Consider the following 16,337-nt stretch of genomic DNA (forward strand, 5'->3'; position numbering starts at 1 on the left):
CAGGAGTTGGGAGGTTGTTTATGCTCCAGATAAGCCCTGTCATCTGAGACAGGTGTTGTGTCTCGGCAGTTGAGGTTTCATGTAGTGGATGAACACTGGTTGGTCCATGGTTTACACAGAGGACCTGCTTAGTCCTGTGATTCTAAACCAGCCAACCACAATGTTACCGTTGAAACCCCCAAGCAGCAGGATCCTAATGCTTCCCTTGATCACACTCCACACTGTCAACGGATCTACCCTGTTTGCTGCTCTGTCTGGGCCATGATTCTTATTTATGGGACACACTAAACCTTAGAAGTTACATTCACATCGCTGCTTCCAAAGGCTCCCTGGCTTCTCTCCTATGCCGGAGCTCACGTGTAACTCCCAGACGATGTGGCTTCTGACCACTTCCATACAGCTGGTCTGCTCAACACTCCTGGCATACTCCCTTGAGGGCACAATCCCACAAGCCTCATCTTGTACTTGAAACATAGTCCCACCCTGTCTTCCTCACCTTCGGCAACCTGCACCCCAGCTCAGCAGGACAGTTAGCAGGAGATCCGCTTTAATCAAAAGGGGCTCAGAGGGACCTCACAGCCAAGTCCACACCACAGGCCATCATCAGCAATATATCGCTTCTTCCAAAGCCTATTTCAGAGAAGCACTTTGAAGAAAGACTCATTGCCTTACAACAGCAAAGAACCAAAATCCAAATGATGATGGATTTTCCTGGAGACAGTCAGCAAAGTATGTAAATAGATTCATGCAAAGTGTACACATAAATATTACAAAGAATTCATTTCTGCTGCAGTTGTCCACCGCCCTCAATATTACATTTAGCTAACTTAATTTTCCATGGATCAAATTTATTCAAAGTTAAATTTCTCTTAATAGGTCATTTGAGTAAACAGTTTCAAGTGTTATTTGCCAAGACAATGATGCATTTCCCGACTGCAGATGCAATTGGCAGTGTCAGGCTAAAAAAACAACCTTAAAAATTCACAGAGAGCTGGAATGATTGCAGAAATAAAAAATCGAAACCCTGGGTCAGTCTTTTTTTAGGTTATTTTGGAGGTTAAAAAAAAACTCACAAGTTTCTATCAAAATCAGTTTTTTTGAGTGGCAGAGAAAAAATACTATTTTTAAAAAACATCTTAAATGTATAAAGCAACATATCTTTAAAGTGACAGAAGCTATACAATGATCATGCCATGTCAAGGATATCATCAGTCACTAACAGCACAGAACCCAGTGCGGTAGCCTAGTGGCTAAAGTCCTCACCTTGCATGCACAGAGATCCCATATGGCAGCTGGCTCATGCCCCACTTCCCATCCAGCTCCCTGCTTGTGGCCTGGAAAAGCAGAAGACAAAGGCTCAAAGCCTTGGGATCCTGCACCAGTGTGGGAGACTGGAAGCAGCTCCTGGCTCCTAGATTCAGATTGGCTCAGCTCCAGCTGTTGTGGTCTCTTGGGGAGTGAACCATCAGACGGAGGTTCTTCCTTTCTTTTTCTCCTCCTCTCTCTGTATATCTGACTTTCCAACTAAAATACATAAATCTTCAAAAAAAAGAAAAAAAGAAAAAAGCACTGGCATTTTGCAACAGGATCTGATACCCTGAGCATCCCTGGCCCACAACCTGGGTACTGTGGTCTTTTTCCCCTTCCTCCTTTTCAGAAAGGAGAGGGGAAGGCAAGGTGGGAGAGGGATGGAGGGAGCAGAGGTGGATCTGAGGAATGGCATGGCATTTTGTAACATGAAGAAGTTCCTGAGCAAAGTGTCTGTCTCAGTGTAAAAGGTTTTGTGAGTCTGCATTCTTAGAATATCTAGGAATCAACAAGTTTGTGTAATAAAAGAGATGAACCAGGATTTTTTTTCCATTGGTCAAGGAATGAATATCTGAGAGCAAGCCAGCCCCTAATTCCCAGAGGAAACATAATTAGACTAGAGGCAATTCAATCTCCACTGCTTGAGTCAATGGCTTTACTCAAAGACTGCTAAACCCAGGGGTCCCAGGGACACCTTAGGAGTGACCTGTGACATCAGAGGTGGCCATGGGCGTTCCTGATGAGAGACATCAGGATCTGAATGCCAGGTCCCTTATGACTGCAACACCCACTGACACCCCAAACACTCCGGTTCCTGTGTAACCATTCCTTACCATCCCTCTAATAGAATCCCATTGGAGATGCTAATAGCGTCTTCACAAATAGGCAGGGAGTCTACATGGAAGACTTTTCAGGGCAGACACCTTTGCACCTGATCAGTACAAGCAATATACATGGACACTGCGCTTGCAAAGAAAACTGGGAGATGTCTGGTCAAGGTCCTGACCCCGGCTCACTCCAGCGCCATTCTCCCACCCAACACTAAATTACAGACAGAAAAGACAAATATTATCACAATTGCAGCCCTCAATCAGTGATCTGACTCACTGCTTTGATGTTGCATAAAGTATCACTTCCATCAAAGCTAAGAAGCAGATTCCTGACAGCACTGCAGGGAGGGCCATGTGGATCTGTGACAAGGTTTCCACTGCACTCTTTAGAAGCAGGTGACTTGAGCAGTGGCAAATACTGCTGCTTCTTATTGTTACTGCCATGTACCAGCTCTTCAAAGCCCGAGACTCCAATTCACTATGGAAACATGCTACAGAATGTATCCCTGAGAACTGTGCATGATGACCCACCCATAACCAGGAAACGTGGTCCCCAGCAGACAAGGCAAAATTCTTCAGTAGGCTCTTTCTACAGAGATACCAAACACAGGCTACTGTATTCTACTGTACGACATCATGGTCAATTCTCACAACAATCAGCAAAGGTCTGAAGAATGACTTCAATTGACAAAGAAGCAGACAGAGGCTTGGAGAGCCTGACGTTGCTTCTCTCAACTGGGATTCAAATCTGGTCAGCACGACTCCAAAACCCACTTAGAGAGGGGCTGAGATCATTGCATCCCTCCATAGCCCTGAGATGTTTGCAGTTAGGCTGGAAGGATATTTCTCCAACGACAACTTGAAGTTCAAGATCAGCCTGTGCAACAAACCTTTCTGTGTAACAGGAACTGTCCCACAATCTGTGTTGTCCAATCATAGTAACCACTAGTCCCCTGATGCTGTTGGCTACTTGACCTATGGCTAGTCCAATTAAAAATCTAAATTTTTAATTTTTAAGATTGACCTATTTATTTTAAAGGCAGAATTGGAGAGGGGGGAAATTCATACACATCCTCCAATTCTTTTCCTGAATGGCCACAATGGCTAGGGGCTGGACCAGGCCAAAGCCAGGGGCCTGGAACTCCATCTGGGTCTTCTATATGGTTACAGGGGCCCAAATACTCGGGCCATCTTATTCTTTCCCAGATGCATTATCAGGGAGCTGGATCATAAGCAGAGCAGCCAAGACCCAACAAGCACCTCTACAGGATGCCAGTGTCACAGGTGCAGGCTTAATCCAATGGGCCACAATGCCGGCTGCAGAATGTAATTTATAAATCACCATTGATTGATCATATCAGACAGCACCATTGGCAACATTTTACACCAATGATATTCAGAAAAGGGAATGGTCCCAGCATCCTGGGGTAGCCTCAGCAAGGCTTCAGGAAGGACATGAGCGTGAGCTAGCCCTTGCTGTGTTAGGAACAGACTGGGACTCTTCCTGTCTCCTATATGATCATCTTCAGGTTTCAGGACCAAGATCCCCAGAAATTAGCCTTGAGTCTCCAGGCGAAGAAATCTGGTTCCATATTTTTTCTGGGCCTGCTCTACATAGCTTGACTGGCCTCCCATCCTGGGGTCTCTCTGTCTCTCTGACTTTGTCTCTTCTCCTTCCCCACTCCCGCTAACCCCAGCAGGCACCTGGTTTGTGCCCATCTTTGCTATCTGTGAAGCTGAGTCATTTCCTCTCTTGGGATACTTTTTAATCCACTGGATGCTTTCACATCTGTCACTCTGCAAAAGGCATTTCCTCACCCACTGAGCACAGCTACTCACAGAGAGACCACCTCCTGTTCCCTCAAACCACAACCCTAACAACAGGACACAAAAGTCTCCCACTCCCATCCAACCCTGCATGTGATCAAAGCCAACACCATTTCTGATCCATCCTTTCCTATACAAAAGTGATAACTGGATTTTGGAATACTGTACTTCCCGTCTTCTAAGAAATTCCTGTCTTTTAACATCCCATCCACCAAAAATCGCTAAAATCTATTCACTGAAGGAAGACGTCAACTATGAGGCCAGATTAACCAACAGGGATCCTGCCAAAGATCCCCTGCCATCCCTGTTATGTCTCTTCAGATGACACACCTGACTCTACAGCCAGAGCTCAAGTACTGAAGCCCTTGTGGCCATTTTCATTTTGAGCTAACAGAGCTGCCCATGGCTTTCACTAGCCATCAAGAATGGGAGTGTTGAGCCTACGACTCTATGCAGCTCTCAGTCCTTTAAATAGAGGAGTACTGGGTTTGTAGGGATTTTTCAAGGGGTGGGGAAAACTATTTTTAACTCTGGAGTACTTTGCTTTTGGTGCTGATTGTTGAAGACCCTAGGTATGGCAGGGAAGGGCCCTTCTCCCTACCTTTCACCCCAAATGAGGAGATAATACCGAAACTCCTGAACTCCAAGGCCTGTGGTTCTTTGTCACTAGGATTGTTTATGTCCTTATATGGTAGCACTGCATGTGAGCGCAATACATCACTGATTCCCTGAAGGGGACTCCAGGAAATGCCCAAACCCAAGCCAGGCCCCAGGCCCAACACATCCCAAGTGTCTACACAGCCCATGAACTAGCAATGGTTTTTAAATTTTAAATGCACTGCATAGTTTAGTCATACACACTGAGATCATGTGAGAGTATTGAAAAAGTTCATGAACAAAATAGAACTACAAGTTGATTTGGGCATCAAAAACTTGATACCTATGCCTAAGTGTTTTTAATAATGTGTATTTTCCATGAACCCTTTGAAGAGCCCTCGTCCAGGGCCTACAAGGCTGGCCTCTCCCAAGACCCAGTGCCTTTCTTTCTGTTCCAACTCTCAGGAAACTCATCACAGCCCAGAAGGCTTCATGATCTGGGTTAGGACCATCCCTCATTCCCTTGACTTTGCTGTGTGTTGCCTTTCTCAGGAATTTTTGATGCAGAATGTTGCACATCTTTCTAAGGAAACACACAATATACAGCAAATACAACAAATGACAGACCAAAATTCACTTCTTCAAAGAACAGCAATGATTAGCGTGAAGACTTGGCCCAGCCTTGTGTCTCTACTGTGACAAAAACAAGGCTCCAGGCACGAAATCAGCCAGAGAGGACCTCAGGGTTCCAAACCAGCATGGCTACTGGATGTCCTCCTGACTCAGTTTCCCCCTTGCCAGCCCAGCGCCAGCCTCCGCGCTTGTACAGGTCCTGTGTTGGAAGAACACACTTCTTCTCAACAAGGCAAAGAAAACAGAAGCAGAAACATATCATCACCACCTCATGGGATCTCACCTTTCGTTTCTTAAACACCTGCCCTGGATAGTCCTCAAGACTCCTGAGATAAGAACTCGAATTAACATCAACAACAACAGAAATACAGCATTTGGCTCTTCCTCAGCCATACCCAGAGGAAAAGGCAGCAAATGCCCAGTGGCACAGCTGTCATCTTACCTGGTTCAGTGCAGTTCTTGCTGCTCAACAGCCCCGCATCTTCAGAAGTAAGAGTGTCATTCACTTGCATCAGCTTTCTCCCCACCATCCACTTTCTGTCTTCCCCAATGAGGTCCATGAGGTCAAATTCTGGAGAGAAACAGAGAATAACCACAGGTTACCAACCTTTGGATTTCAGCCGTGACTAGCACTGGATGCCAATGGACATTGGTCAGTCCTGCCTGGAGGGAGACCACCTGCCTCTCACTGCCTGAAGACTGCTCTGGCTGCTGGAGATGACTGCAGACCACAGAGCAGTCCTCAGTCAACAGCAGCTAGAAACTGTGCATTGGCACCTCAGTGCTTGAGTGGAATGGCTTGCCGGTGTGCATTCTTAACAAACTTACAGAGCTTTCTTCAGCGGGGTTCACCTCCAATTGTCTATAGTATAAGTCTCTTGGCAAAGCACATCATGTTAGTTCCTATCTCCAGTCTGTTCCCAACAACATGCTGAGAATTGTTTCACAACCAATTCCCCAGCTATGGGCCAATTTCCCTGGTGTCAATACCCCCTACTTCAAGCTACCAGAATGATGTCATTGAAAATAAGAGTTGGTGGGGCTGCACCATGGTGAAGTAGGCTAAGCCCCCACCTAAGGATGACTCAAGTCCTTGAGTCCCTGCACCCAAATGGGAAATCTAGAAGAATTCCCTGGCTCCTGGTTTTGGATCAACTCAATTCAGGACATTATGGCTATTTGGGGAGTGAATCAGAGAGTGGAAAATCAGTTCATGAATCTCAATCAATCTCTCTCTCTCTTTCTCTCTCTCCCTCTCTCTCTCTCTCTCTCACGCTCCCTCTGTGTGTGTGCATGTGTGTGTGTGTCCTCTCTGTAACTCTGCCTTTCAAATAAAAGTAAAATGAATGAGTTTTCAAAAATAAAATAGAGTTGGGAAGAGACAGGTATTATCAACTTCATTTAGAATGAGCTCACTTCAGCTCAGCAGCATCTACTCAAACCAGTGTTTCCTTGAATTACCTCCCAAAGAAACCACTTGCATTTGAACATTTTCTTGGGAATCTGTTTCTGAGAGATCTCCCAAGAAAAAGGCACTATTCCACCAGCCACAAAGCACAGGATAGAGAGGTCAACACAGTACACTTAACATACAAGAGACAAGGGCATGATTTAGGAGAAAGCAGACCCCAGAACACACATTAGAAGATGAGCATTTACCAGTGCCCAGGTCTCTAGATGACTGTGGAAGTGCTAGGAGAAAGAACAGAGGCTGAAGAACACTCTAGAGAGGGGAAGAGGATGCTGTCCATTCTGTTCAGGATGTGTGGCATTTGAAGGGCCTGCAGAGCATCCCAAGGGATGCATGAATGGAGGCCTCTCAGGGGAGAGAGCTATGCTGCAGAGTGTCAGGACAGGCACAAGAGAACAGGGAAGGGCATGTAACACATGTATGGGTGACCTCACTGAGAGTAGAAGGTGGAGACTAAAGAACCCAACCTCCCTCCCCCCCCCCCCCGCCCCAGAGAATAAGGAGATAAAGAAAGGCAGCAAAGGACTAAGACAGCCGGGAAAGAAGGAGGAAGCCTGATGTGACAGGTTTCCAGCAGAGAATTCAAGAAAGGACAGTTCATAGTCTGACCTTGGTGAATAAATCCAGCAAGACAAAAGGCAGAAGCATGGCAGGGCCTGAGGCCAGGTTCTGATAGAGGAGGAGAACAATCAAGATGCCTCCAGCTAAAGGCTGGGTACAACAGCAAGAAGAGGCAGCAAGCGATGGCTATCTCATGAGTATAAGGGATGCTAGAGTAAGATTATAGATTTAAACACAAGACAAGGGTCCAACTCACAGGCCCCATGGTTTTTCAGACTGTACCCACAAAGACATGTTGTTCTGAAGAGTCAAGGGTCATTCTACTCACTCTTCTATTTCTACGGTGATTGATGGTTTCTCAAGTTATTTCCCCTTTATTACTAAATCATGACACTAATCAATGCCTCCCTATAACACCAAGCACCACTGAGTCAGAATGAGTGCTGAATAAGCATTTTGAAAACATTACTCACATTCCACAACACAGAGTGAGTGAGACTCATGACAGCATTCAGAAATCACAATGCTTGTGGGCATCTTTTCCAACCAACCAAGACATACCTAATACCTATAGATCACACATCAAGGTCTTCCTCAAATATAGCCCCTGATACAACTGGGTGCAATTATCAAGATACAGAATTACAACTTCTAGATATGGCCAGGAAAGCCCTACAAAACAAAATTGACAAATGTAGAATATGGAGCCCAACTTGGATGAACAATAATTTCAGAGTCTGAAATACAAACACCTGTATGGCAGTCAGTGTCTTGGTATACTCCAAACTGTCAGGATTATCTAAGATACGTCAGGGCAAAAGCAACATTCTGGCTAACTTTGATGGCTGGCTGGTTCTTTGGGCTCCAGCAAGCAACCTAAAAAGTAAGTGTAACACTCTATTACCATAAAAGTGTGTAGAAGGCATCATCTGTGCCTCCAGCCAGCTTCCCCAGAAGCAGCCCCTGAGAGCAGGACTTGGGAAGCAGGGTTTCTGTGGAAGGAGATTCCAGGAAGAACCATTAGAGCCATGGTGCAATGAGACATGGAAGACGGGACAGCCCATAGAGCACATGAATAGGATGAATCGCCTGCAGCTTAAGCCCTCGGAAAGCTCAGGGATCAATGTGGGCATACATCAACCAGAGATGAGAGACAACGGACCAATGCTGACACACATCTAAGACACTCAAAGGATGATGGAGCATGGGTATTTATCCACCTGCTTTTGGTCTTCCACTGGCTGAAGGCTAACTATTCCCTGGAGTCTTCATTCCTTTGCATTCCCAATCTGCCATCCAATAATGCGTCCAATAATGAGATGCAGGTAATAGAAGCTGTACAATGCCAGTGTGTACTGTTGTGGCTGGAATAATGTGATGTGGGCAAAACATTATAACATCTGTCAGCCTGTATGGCAGCTAACAAGTTACATAAAGTTGGGCAAACTGGTTGCTCTATCTCTCTCATAATCTGAGTCCGAGAAAGGGACTTGTGGTAATAGGATACCAAGCTTCTCAGAGACGCTAAATATCTGCAAAGAAGCAAAGAGTAACCCTTCCAGTGACTTTGAAGCTTGGTGCATATGCCAAGTTTCCATGGATCTGTAATTCTAAGAGAAAAGCTGATATCAGTTAAGAGATACAAAAATAAAGCCAACTATTGTAGCAGAAAATCAGGATTTGTTAAACATAATAATTCAATATCTTCAGAAATCAGAAGTTATTAAGACAATACCTCCAAATTCCAAAACCCACAAACTTACCTCAACAAAAATATATCTGACCACTGTCCTTTGCTAGAACAGCCCAAACACCAGATTCTGGGAAAGCAAGGCTTTGCAGTCATTTCTCTGCCACCAAGAATCAAGTTTGACAGCACTGTTCTGTTCATTCGTCCTCACAACACTCCTGGGGAGGCAGGGGAGCAGCTAAGTCTGGCTGGGGTTAGCTTTCCTTTGGGGTGAATAAGTGAGTGCAAGTGATTAGCTCAACCTAAGGCTGGAGCCAATACACAACCAAGTCACTCACCCTTTAGCTGCCATGCCTTCCATATACTATGATGCGTGAAGGATTTTCCAATCTTCACCATACAGAAATATCAGCTCTCTCTCACAAATAAGGAAAGTGGAGCACAGACAGATTAAATCACTTGCCCAAGATCACATAACAAACAGATGGAAGGAAAGAAAGGTGACCCCAAAGGGTCAAGTTCTTCGTAGATCCTTGCATACATAGAATGAGATCCATCCTGATGATATGACACAGCTTACTAGAGTAGATCTGCAATACAGCCTGCACTTTATAATAGATTAGACAGGAAGACGGCCTCAATTGGACCTGTTGCAAAGATGGCTGTTTTGGCCCAGAAATGGCCAGAAATCACAGTCAAATGTGAGCACTCTACATGTGTATCATGTACATTCCCTCTGCTGTGTGTCAATTCCCTAGAGACAAAGCTGGTCCCACTGGTCATGACATGAATGACTGGTTATATCAGGGAATTTCCAAAAGTTCATGGAAAATGAAATTAAAAGGAAACTTCCTTCTGATGCAAAAATGCTTGAAATCTATGCCTGTTTTATTCTTTTAGCAGCAGGCACTATCTGTGAACTTTTATAGATGTTCCTGTTGTCTTTAGGGAGAAGGGGAAGAAGCGGGTGGGCTGTAGGGAAGGCCCAGGTCTGGAGAGCGGGCAAGTAAAGAACACAGCACAGAGAGGGGCCCACAACCTCACTGTGGTCACTGCTGTTTCCTCGCACACATCCTCAGCTTCCTTGAGCTTCTTTGCTACTGCGAAGAAGCTGCTCTACAGAGCTACACTCGAGCAATGTCAACAAAAACACTTGGCCCTCATCCACGGCATTCTTGGCTCTTCATCTTCCAGGCCCTGGAAGTTGCATGTTGGCCTAATTACTCAGGAGAGGCAGTCAGAGTGGTGGGGGGGAGAGAAGCGATGGGCAAGGGGTGGGGGTGGCAGTCAAGAGAGGAAGGCACCAGGCTCCCATGTCACATATCACCAGCAGAGGTGGTCCCCCTGGCTGCGAGGCTCTGAGATGGGGAAGAGGGGTGGGGTGGAGTGGAGCGGGCCAGGAGGCACAGGGCAGATAGTGCAGGCAGCTGCTAAAAGGGGTGGAAGCCCAGTTTTCCAGCCAAGGCTCAGGCTGCCTGGACCAAGAAAGGGAAGTAAGCGGGGGCTGTACGCCAAGTTTCCATTACAGAGCCCTTCTCGGCCTCTGCTGCTCCACCAAGCTCTCACCCTCTCTTCCTCACCCCAATCTTGCTCATGGTCTCCCCTCACTTCTTCCTCCTCCCCCAGACTGGGGCTAGCAGAGCCCAAGGATTTCTGGCACCAAGAGTGGATACTCCTGGGTGCTCATGACACACAGCCTCAGCTCACAGCCTTCAGTCTGGGGCTAGCCCAGTCTCCCACAGAGCTCCCAGCCTATCCCAAGTCCTGGTCCCAGACCCTATGGGGAGGGGGGCTGTCTACCCTGTGGAAGGGGCACTAAGTTATCCAGATTCCTGGTTGGACAGCAGGAGGAATTCAGCCCCATCAGCAGCAGTATTGTGAATGCACTCCCTGGGCCATCTTACCCCACACTCTCCTGAGGGCTGCTGGCCACTTTCCTGCTGCTGCTGGAATGAAGGATCTAATTTGCGGACTCCAAAGCCTATGGCTGTCATGCCACCCCAGCCTCAAGTCCAGGGGCTCTGGGTGACAGTCCAACAGGCCCAACAAGCTCCCCTACACCCTGCCCTCTCAAAGACAATTCTTTGTGAAAATCCTGGCTCACCTCCAGAAGCGTGGCATCAGTCTTGCTCCCCTTGGACAGATAAGCAAACTGAGTCTGCCTCAGGCAACACCAAACTGATGTCCAGAAAACTCAGTGAAGGGCATAAAAGGTTTAGCAGATGGCACCAGCTGCTAACTCCAGCTCTGCAGGCTGGCTCAGAGCTCCCCATGGCTGCTATAAATCCCCTCACCCTGCAGTTTACACAGCTGGCTCCACTCTACAGTCCTCAGGGTCTCCCTCTGGGGCTGGAGGTTGGAAATGCATGATTACCCAGGAGCAGCAGGCAGCACTCTACTACTGGCCCCTTCCTGCCCTGTCCCCTAAAGTCTCAGTAGGGGTGCATGCGAGTGATTCCCATCCTCTGCAGATGGAGCAGGGGCAAGGACACCCCAGACTTCTGACACACAACACGTTGGCCTTGCAGCTGCAAGCAGAGCTTCTGTTTGCATTGTCCAGGGTCCTTGTAAAAGGGCACACACCAATGGGGCTGTCCTATCCACACAAACTGATCCCCAACTTCTCAACCAATCCCCACTAAGGAAAGAGAAGTCAAGCGAACTGAGTGGACTACATATGGGTTCCCCACAACTTCCTCAATGCTTCCAGAAAGGCACAGTAGACAAGCATCAGAGAAGCAGGCTGGGGGCAGAACTCCAAGCCGAAGAGAGGTTCGATTCCTTCTCCTCTGGCTGTTTATATATCATTTCCAGAGAGCAAGGAGATGCTGGGAAAGTGACAGGCCAAGTCAGGTTTTCCCTCTGACATCTCCAACTCAGCCAAGGCCCTTGCAGGCAGTAGCTTTTCATTGCTCATGCCCCAAGCACCAAGTTTGTTGTAAGTGCCTCCTGCGTTATTTCTCTCTCTCTGGTTCTCCAGGCCTGTCCACACACTTAGTTGATTTGAAATGGGAGAGATGTGCAATAGCCACAGTATTTTACCATGTGGGGATGCCCAGAAGTAGGAAAAAGAGGAAAAGGAAAGCTCTGAATAGATCAGGAAAAATCAGCCACACCCTACAACCTGGGAATTTCCTTGGCAAATCCAAGCCAACATCCAGGTTATCTAAATGTTCCTGCACAAAAGTGTTCACGCAACAGCCAAGCATGTTTCTTGGTCCAAGGGCTTCAGCATTACCTGAGAGTGAGTAAAGAATGGGAAATGCAGGTGCCAGAATCAGAGAGAACTGTCATGCTGGGGGGACTCTGTGACACCACACTCAGATGCTGACTGCTCCTTAGTCCACACCTGTTGCTTGGGGCCTGCAAACTTCCCTGGACAGGGCTAGATCCCTCAAGTCCAACATCAGGGTCCTCCATGAGGACCCTAAGGTCCCCTGAGCCCCAGGAGGAGATACAGGTTTAGCATCCACACAGGGTCTGGCAAGCAGAGAACTTCCTCCCAGACTGGTTTCCATAGCTCCTTTAAGAAGTTGTTTTGAAAGCTGAAGGAAACCAAGTACCAGCCACCTGGATTCAGAGCTCTGTCTATTCAAAGAACTATGCAACAGAGATGATGGGATTACTACAGCCACCAATGGGGCTGAGTCCTTAAGTACTACCTGTTGCTTAAGCTCCTCAAATCTGTTCCCTTACACTAGCCAAGTTAAACCATATCTCAAACACCAATTCACACACTTGCACATAACCCAAAGACCCTGTGAAAAAGCGATTCCAAGCAAGTCAATCTGAAGTGAGCCCTGAGAATCTGTATTTTGAACAAGTTCCCACTGGATACCAGAACTGTCAGTCCAAGCCACACATGTAGTCATGAGGCTTTCCTGTATGTTTTAAGGGTATGCATGCCGGAGTTGGAGGCATATATGCAGATGTGCCTACATGCAACTGGGCTTTCAGAAAGGATGGCAAGATTCCAGACAATGTGTTCTACAGTGGTTCCAAGCACACCCACAGACCTCCAACTGGTGGGACTGAGCAGCCCAGTGGATCAGAACAGGTACCCTGGAAGGGGAGGGGAGGAAGAGGGAAGGGATGAAGAGCGAAGGGAGGAGGAGGGAGAAGAGGATGATGCCCTAAGTGGTCCTGTTTCTGTCTAACAAGAGAGAGGATGAAAGTGCGATGAGCTTACTGTTCTTCATGCAATAATGTTGCAGCCTACAATTAGCCCTCATTGAAAACAGGTACCTGCTGAGTCTCGGAGATTACTGGGGAGGACTCAAGAGCGAACACTAACCTATGTGCGCATTGCGCCTAGTGAGGGGACATGAACCACATGACACTTACATGGCAGTGGAGCACTGCTTCAGCCAATAACCTACCTCACCCACCCTGTTCCAAATGCACATCCAAGGGTTAGAAATCCATTAACGTCATCTTTGCTGAGACTAACACCTTGAGCCTCATGATGAAGACAGCCTTTAAGGGGTAATGGGGCTAGAAAGAAAGGCGATTAGGAGAAGAGATGGGAGAGATAGTCACAAATGCACCTGTGACTCAACAGTGTCTTGTGGATCCATGACTGTGAAACAGGAATCAGTTTTTTAGGTAGATGTCACTAGTTTAAATACTCTCTGTCATCCACCCTGGGCTGGGCTTTGACCATCTGTCTCCAACACCTAACCTGCCAAAGAAGTGTCGGAAATTAAATGGAGACACATCTGGCAGGTGGGTGGACAGCTGCCCCATTCTGAGATGTTAAACTACCCCCTAGGATATTTTCTCACATTGTAGCAAGCAGAAAACCCCCAGTGCAACTGTGATCAGTCTAGCCCTGTGCTGCCCAAAAGACCTCTGCGGACAGTGATGGATGGTTCCTACACCTGCCCTGTCCAGTATGGTAGCCATACTTTCAGTGTGGCTATAAAGCTGGGGACTTAATTTCCAATTTTGCTTCATCCTAATTAACACAAGTTTCAACAGCCACATGCGGCCCCTGTCTAGACAAAGGCTGGCACACTACAGAGGCAAAGAAAGGCAATGGAAAATGCAGAGGCCCATGGGCAGAGATGAGCAAACATTCTCACAGGGAAGAAAAAGCAGGATTTGCCTGACTCATTTTCTTTTGTTCTCTTTCCTGGGAAGCAGTAAGACAGCCACACCTGCTGGTAGAGAATCACTGGAAAGTGTCCACTAACATTAAAAGCTAGCCTTGCAGTGATCTGAACTTGAACTGATTCCTAAGTCATGCGGGATTCTAAATGCAAGTCACAGCTTATGGTCCTTGATACAACTGCAATGTTTAGGATGGAGGGCATAATGGGAGGTCCTCGCTGGGGCCAGGCTCTCTGAAGAAAATTCTCATGAGAAGGTTGTTACAAAAATTAGAAGTGTGGGTCTAGCCACCCAGTCCCCTTTCTCTCTGGCTTGAGATATAGCCAATCTTTGTACCAATGCCTTGTGCAGCCCTCACCAGAGGACAAATCAATGGGGTCACCTGATCTTAAACTTGAACCTTCACAACTATGAATTTTAGAAAATTTCACTGCCCCGGGGACCTCACTGTACCAACAACTGCCTAGTAGAAGTCCCAAGCCCTCTCAGAACTATAGTGATTCAGCTCTGTGATACAATAGCGTTGCCAAACCAGGATTTAAAGCAAAAACAAGGCAGGTTGACCAGGGAATTGTATGAGGGTTGCATGGGAAGGCAGCTTATGGTAACAAAAATTGCCATTTAGAGCGTCTGGTGACCTGGGATTCTGGTCCCAGATCTATCACTGGCTAGACTGTGCAAGACATTGGATCCTTTTCTCAGAGGCTGCAACTGAAGGTTGAAAGGCATGGACAGGCTGGCCTCTAACCCAGCTGGTGTCTGTAGTCTTTTTTTCAAGCTGGCATCCTATCATCTGACCACAGACTAACAGGGTTTCCAGCCTTTAGAAGTGCGGACTCCAGAGGGTCAGGCTACCTGAGTTACTGCACAGTGAAAACAGCAGAACACCCACGTCTATGTCACATGCCATAATTCTAACAGCACTTCTTAAAAACTTGTGTAAAATATGTGACATATAGGTTGACTATAGCCCTGGCAAAGAGCCCACCTATCCACACATCCTGCTGTTGATGCAACGGGAAGGGCAGCTGTTACCCACAATAGGTGAGGGGCTGAGGAGATGATGTCCTTGTGTTTTCTCAGGACTGCAACACGCAGCACCTTGTACAGGCTCAGGCGAGCAAAGCACCTAGATACTGGGGGTAAGGTCAGGAACTCTTTATACATGTCCACTATCTCTTAGCATTTTTAAAGCTACTGCTCTTAGGATGAGGTATGCATTTCTCTTATTAAACAACAACAACAACCAATTACTATAAACAAGCTAACCTTCTCTGGGAAGGCATCCGCCTCTCAGCTTGGTATGCACCTAACAGATATTTCAGAATATGAAACATCTACCTCCCCCAAGGCACACATACACACACAATCAGGAGTGTACGTACATGCACCCTTCCAGGTGACATTTTGCCAATCAGTGAAAAAATAACTACTTTTTCCAAAGAATTTATTCTACAGAGAAATCTGTTTTATTCAATAAAAAAAATTTCAGGAAATTGTGCTGCCCTCAAAAAGGACAAAAATTCAATAGACGCGAAAAACTTTTGTATGTTTCATCTTTAACTGGGAAGCAGAATTATGTAATCTGACTTAAAATATCTAAAACAAAGAATTTCAATCTCTTTTGAACCCATTTATTAAAGAATATACAAATGTAACAAATTCTGAAAAGTTATAAGATGAATCAGCTGAAGCCAGAAAAGATAGGGAGATTTTAACAGAAGCCTCCATACGACTGGTGGATGAAAATGAAAACCTATTTTCTTGATTCAGTCAGTATAGCTCATGGTACTTTTTCTCCACTTGGATCCAGGCATCTTGGCCAACGGTCTACTTTAGGTAGGAAGGCCATTAAACTTCAATAAAAATAAACTAAACCTCAAATTGAAACAAGCAGACCTATAAACAGCTGTGACTCAAAGTACAGAACTACTACACTCAGAAATGATCAAACATGCTCCATCAATAACACTCATAAATGGAAATATCAGTACTATAACACTTTAGTCGAAGCAAAACGTTTTGTTCTATTAAAATAGACATTTTTAGATAGCTCATTTCACCTTTAGTTTTTGTCTAATATGCTTCTTTACATAAAAATCTTGGGTGATCCAACTTATTTTTAAATATTTATGTATAAGAGGAATTTTGTACGAAAGGCACAGTAACAGAGAAAAGGGGGAGATGAGAAAGATAAGGGGAGGGAGAACTCTTCCATCTGTGCTCACTTCTCAAATGCTCAAAACAGTTGGGGCCAGGCCAGCCTGAAGCCAGGAGCTAGGAACTGCAATGGTGGAAGGGGCCTAAG

The 16,337-nt window shown here is 46.2% G+C and overlaps 1 protein-coding gene across 1 annotated transcript in view; it reads right to left on the reverse strand.

The window, feature by feature from the left end:
• Positions 1-16,337, reverse strand: part of SLC24A3 (solute carrier family 24 member 3) — a 445,716-nt gene that overhangs the window by 374,663 nt on the left and 54,716 nt on the right. The window contains exon 2 of the mRNA XM_004585641.3: positions 5,638-5,766. Within this exon, the coding sequence (XP_004585698.3) occupies positions 5,638-5,766 (129 nt within the window). The remainder of the gene's footprint in view (positions 1-5,637; positions 5,767-16,337) is intronic.

This window comes from Ochotona princeps, chromosome 22, assembly GCF_030435755.1.
Source record: "Ochotona princeps isolate mOchPri1 chromosome 22, mOchPri1.hap1, whole genome shotgun sequence".
In the NCBI taxonomy this organism is placed as follows: domain Eukaryota; kingdom Metazoa; phylum Chordata; class Mammalia; order Lagomorpha; family Ochotonidae; genus Ochotona; species Ochotona princeps.